The sequence below is a fragment of the Corvus brachyrhynchos genome, unplaced genomic scaffold (assembly GCF_000691975.1).
Source record: "Corvus brachyrhynchos isolate BGI_N302 unplaced genomic scaffold, ASM69197v1 scaffold126, whole genome shotgun sequence".
NCBI lineage: Eukaryota > Metazoa > Chordata > Aves > Passeriformes > Corvidae > Corvus > Corvus brachyrhynchos.
This window is the reverse complement of record NW_008239283.1, coordinates 7,248,630-7,254,203: the sequence shown is the minus strand read 5'-3', so window position 1 is coordinate 7,254,203 and position 5,574 is coordinate 7,248,630. Positions and strand designations below refer to the sequence as shown.

Below are 5,574 nucleotides of genomic sequence, written 5' to 3'. Positions count from 1 at the left end.
AAGAGATTTGAAATTCCTCTGACCTGAAATGTGACATTTTTGTCTTTTACATTCCACTGAGCTCTGAATTAAGGGTGAATTGTGTTACGTGACCTGGATGATGATGGGGTTTTATGGTGAGATCATATGTGGCAAAGGAGCAAATGGTAACATCAAGGAGTATGGTTAAATTCTTGTGTGTTCTGTTTTAATTTAGGTTTGTCTTAAATGAGCTGGTGCAGACTGAAAAAGACTACGTCAAAGACTTGGGAACTGTTGTGGAGGTGAGCTGAAGCAAACCCTGCTATGCAAAATGTTTTCCCACTAAAAAGCACCATGCTGACAAGTGACAACAACAAAAAATACAGCATGAGAAACAAACTGCTTTATTTTGCAGTCTGCTTCCATGGTCCCCTTCTCATGTTGACAGAAACAAGAAGAAATGCCTTTGGAAACTATTTTTGTTTCCATCTAGTAAATGTTGTATTTTAGGTTCAACTCCAGTGTGCAAAGGTTTTTCTTGGCTACCCTGCTTGTGACAAACTCTTTTTGCTGTAAGGAGCCTTGGAGGCATTGGTGGAGAATAATTTATCATCCTACCCCTTATTTCATGCTTTTCTTCCCATCATAGTGGGTAATGTGAACACATACTTTGCTTGAGTTTGCACCTGGACTTGTCCTTTGTCTGTGTACCTTTCTAGAAGCTGGGCCTGGAACTGTGTTGAGCTGCATGTGTGACCCATGGATTATTGTTTTGCAGAAAAGCTTGAGATAAAAGAGAATTTGGGGGTTTTTTACATTAAAAACCAGTCCTTTTTTTGCATTAAAAAACAGTCTTTTTTTTCATAAGCTTCAACTTGTAAAGATCTGGCTGATCTCTAGGGATCACCTGTCAGGTCTAACTCAGTGCAGGGTTCAGTTTTTTTCCCAGCAAGGACTCAGAAGTGGAGACGTGGGATTCACTAGTGGCATTCACTAGTCCAGGGAGAATTATCAGTCTATCTAACAGGGATTTTCAACAGCTTCCAAACTTGGAAACCTTTGTGTAATGTTCTGCTTACATCGTGCACCACTGGCAAACCTGAGAGGGCTGTCATGCTCCAAAGGCTTACACAGAAACTCTCAGGAGGTGTGAGAAATCCTGTTCTTGTGACTCTAAACTTACTGCTTGGCTTTGTGCTCCCACAAGATACTCATGATGAAGAATGGAAGAAATCTGTGCAGAGTCTGATTTCTTCCTTTTACCAGAGAAGCCAAGAGCTTGACAAACTACTTTAACTTTTATCTTACAATTGCACTTGTCACTTCAATTGCATCTAATAATGGTTTGTGTAAGTATTGCAGATATTCCAAATAAATCCTTTGAAGTTTTCTTTTAAGAAAACTGTGTAATTTAAAGTATCTACTTGCTTTTCTGGTTTTAAATTGTTCAAAAGATATTTTAAGCATTTTCAATGTAAAATATCTTGGCATTAAGCTTTTGCTTCTTTAAAAAAAAAGTGTTTCCCCCTTAAATGAACTCTTTGCTGACCACTGATCCTTAATCCTAAAGGGCTTCATGAAGAGGATGGAAGAAAAAGGAGTTTCTGAAGATATGAAAGGGAAAGACAAGATTGTATTTGGCAATATTCACCAGATCTATGACTGGCACAAAGAGTAAGTGTTTTGGTTTAGTTCCTCTTTAGACACCTTTCTAACCACTTATCCATAGAGGGTTGGGCTATGTGGTGTTTGTATGTCTAAACTGCTTTTAATTGAACATCATCAGGTCATTCAGGGCTGAGCTGCCAAAGGATGCTGCCTCTCTTTAGATTATCTCTGTTGGTTTGTAAGGGCCGCTTAATAACATCACAAATCCTGGCTACCTTGAATCCTGAGAAGATGTTCTGATTTATGTGCTTTTAGCCACAGTTTCTCAGTACCCTAAATCCTGATACAGGGCTTTGTTTACCCAGCCAGAACCAGCACAACTGCCTGATGGAAGGCATCAGGCCTACCTGAAATCACTCTTCCCAGTGAAAAAAGAACCTTGGTGTGGGATAGCTTTGCACTTCCTGGCATCATGGGAGGGTGTTTGTCGTGCTGTCTGTGATCACAGGTACAGCTTTATGCTGGCTCAAACACAGTGCCAGCAGTGCTGGTCAGTGTGACAAGGATGCTGCACACAGGACGCTGCCCTGTGTCAGCTCTGTGCTGCTGATGGCTCTGCCACTCTTGCTGGGGAGCCCCAACAAGAGGCATCACTTGGAGAGGTACCACTGTGGTCCATCCACAGCTCCTGAGCTCATAAGTATTCCCAGCATCGCTCTCAGAGAGTTGCTGCTTGTGAGATATTCACTGAATCTTCAGAAAAGCTACTGGGGCTGCCATAATTGAGTTTCTTGGGTCACAGCTGTAGCCTCAATGTATCCTACTGATGGGCAGTAGCAGTGCTGGGAAGTCATGGTTTCCTTCCTGTGTCTTGTGGATCTCAGCAACATCTTCACATGCAGCTGATTCGATCATTAAGGCTGACCATACCGGTGGTATTTGGCTAGAAGGGTGATAAAATACAAATTCTTTCAAGATCCTTCTTATTCTGGCATGCTTTGGCCTAGTTGATGCTTTTGGCTCTGAGTTAGGAGCTCAATTCCTTGAAAATCCTACTCCTACAGGTAGATTTTGAAAAGCTGCTGGAAACACAAACCCTGGGCCATTTCCTCTGTAACTGTGTGAACAATGTCTTGCAATATGGTCATCATTTCAACTCTGCCACTCACAAATACTCTGCAGCTCCAATTAACTAAAATTTGAGCATGTATGTGTAGATGTGAGCAATGGACTTTGGGCTGGAGCTTCCTTCAGCTCTGGGCATTTCCCTCACCCAGGAAGCACAGTATCCTTGCTGTCATGTGTCCCACAGGTGCTTATCTCATGGCCTCAGCCTGTCCTTATGTGCTGACAGATGACTTTGTGAGCACAAACTAAAAAATGTCAGAGGAAGCTTCACCTTATGTTGATACCAGAGAATGGAGTGTTTTTACCAGTGCTGTTCCTTGATTAAGTGTGAGGATAGGAGTTTTCTGTAACACAAATGGAAAGATTCCCTATTTTTAGTTCTGTATATCTGGGTCAAGTAGTGTATTTAAATGCAGATGAATGTAGCATTTATAGAGGATTGGGTTATGGAAGCAGCTGTATCTAACAGTAGAAATGGTGATTTTTAATTGGGACATCTGCCCAATTTGCATCATTTTTTGAGGTTCTGGGATTTCTTGGGACCAGATTATTGCAAGCATGTCCTCTCACAAAATCTTGCTACTGTAGCAAATCCATGGAGGCATTTGAGACTGAAATCCTGAAATGAAAAAGAGGAAGATCATGGACAGGGCAATTGTTTGGATTTGCCTACCAGACAGAAAAATCTAGCAGTGTGTCTGATGTTTTCACCTCACTTTTAGGCATTCCAGTATATTTTTGATAAGGGCATTTGAGCTAGAATGAATGACCTCCTTGAAGCTGCAAGTCAAGATAGAGATGGTGTTTATGAATTACTGTGACTATCATGAATAACATGTCTATTTATTATGAAATTAAAAACAGTGACAAACAGAACATATCATAAGTCCACCAGCAAAACATATTGATTTGTTTATTCAGGTGGAAACATATGCAATCTCTTTCATGTTGACCAGTACTCCAAATCTGCTCATGCAACTGAGAACTCTTGGTCAAAGCTGGAATTTTCATAAGCTGAGTTTTCACAAGCGTTTTGGTATATGGGAGAGTTTTACTCTGGGAGTTCTCAGTGAAGGAAAGCAACTCCTGCAATTAGACAGTGATCAGCACTTTTTGAAAATTCAAACCAGAAGAAGAGCAGACAGTTTGCAAGACAAGACCTCCACATTTCACAGCTCTCATCTAATGATTTAGAAATCCCACCATTAAGGGCTGAAGCCAAGCTTACCTTTTCATTTATTATTGGATACTGGAGCTAAAGTGCCACTCTTATATCTGAAGGATGACTAGTTTGCTGCTGGGATGACCTAAAGAAGTATTCTGAAGTGTTCATATCCTTTCTTTCAGCTTTTTCCTGGCTGAACTGGAAAAATGTCTTCAAGAACCTGACCGTTTAGCACAGCTTTTTATTAAGCATGTAAGTTTTGTTTTGTTTCCTATATCTAGTACAATTGTCTTTTAGGGTGTGATGGCTCCTTTTCAAAAACACCTGTTTGTGTCGACTCGATGCTTTTGCATGTCTAAACTGAATTTAAACATAAAGTATCCATACAGTTAAGCATTTTCAGTGGGCAGCTGGATTGCACTAAAGCATTAATCATTGTCTTTTTGCAGACAACTTACTTGGGGGGCAAAATTGATGTGGCCGAGGACATCTGCCGAAATACAATTATGGCAGGTGCTACAATTTACATGTTCATGTGATATTAGCCAGAGTATAACTCTAGAGGAAATTTCAGACCTGTCAGTGTGGGTGTAACATCTCTCACTGGCCACAACCCAGAAAGCTCCCCTTGCCTAAGTGCAGCTGTGGAGGACAGAACCAGTTACCAATTTTCTTTCCTGCTTTAGAGAACTAAGTCTTTGGTTAAACCAAAAATAAGCAGAACATCATAGCAGCTTTCTGCCACCTTTTAATAACAGAAGGGTGGCCAATATCTCACGTGGCTGCTGTGCCTCTTGCCTTCACAGGAGCGGCGATTGCACATGTATGTGGTGTATTGCCAAAACAAGCCCCGGTCTGAGTATATAGTAGCTGAGTATGAAACGTACTTTGAGGTAAGCACGGCTCATTATGCATTACTGCTGCTTGCAGCTGTGAGTCCAGGTCAAGGAGACTGTTCTGTAAGCTGTGGGGTTTGCCTCAAACAAACCCCTGAAGATTTTGATACTGCACGTGCTGCTGAGGTCTCTGCCATACAGAGAAAGTGTTACTATTTAATTGCTTTCAAATTCTCATGTTGTTTACATATTTACATATTTACAATAAATATTTACATATTTACAATAAATATTTAATTCAATACTAACTGTGTGTGGCCCGCAGAGTACCACAAAGGCACTCATTTCTGTCCCAAGTAAGACTTTTAAATCAGTAGTGTGCAAACAACAGGGGAGGTAAAAGCTGTTGGAGCTGGGTGGTGCCTCTCATAAATCCCCAGCAATCTTGTTTCAAGAAGGCTTTGGGACCAGACACATTGTGATAGTAATGTGAAAGAAGCGTGTTTAACAAGGGAAAGATGTTTCCTTTCACCCCAGGGCAGGAGGCCTGTTCTGCAGGACTCACTTGTGAGCTAATCCCCGCTGCAGTGGACAGAGTGACCCTCAGACCCTGCAGGGCTGCTCGGTCAGCTCAGAGGGGGAGGGATCCTGTGCTTTCCAATGCCTTCAGCTCGGCCACGACTTTAACCCAGGCCTTGCCTAAATAGGATATGCCAGATTTTTAAATCCTCAGAAATTCCGTCTTGCAAACAAAAGATTAAGAACAGACCAACTTTCTGTGGAAATAAGTCTCTGCTGAGACGTTTTATCGTGTTGTCTGTCTTACTCTGTGATTGTTTGCAATTGTTTTTAATCCTCATTTTTTAGGAGGTTCAG

General features: G+C 41.4%; 1 protein-coding gene across 13 annotated transcripts in view; it reads left to right on the top strand.

Annotated features, from left to right (window-relative positions):
* KALRN (kalirin, RhoGEF kinase) overlaps nucleotides 1-5,574 on the top strand; it is a 330,226-nt gene that overhangs the window by 282,452 nt on the left and 42,200 nt on the right. For all 13 annotated transcript variants that reach the window (XM_017740170.1, XM_017740164.1, XM_017740169.1 and 10 more), the window contains 5 exons: nucleotides 197-263; nucleotides 1,532-1,635; nucleotides 4,045-4,114; nucleotides 4,669-4,755; nucleotides 5,566-5,573. In XM_017740170.1, coding sequence (XP_017595659.1) covers nucleotides 197-263; nucleotides 1,532-1,635; nucleotides 4,045-4,114; nucleotides 4,669-4,755; nucleotides 5,566-5,573 — 336 coding nt within the window. The remainder of the gene's footprint in view (nucleotides 1-196; nucleotides 264-1,531; nucleotides 1,636-4,044; nucleotides 4,115-4,668; nucleotides 4,756-5,565; nucleotide 5,574) is intronic.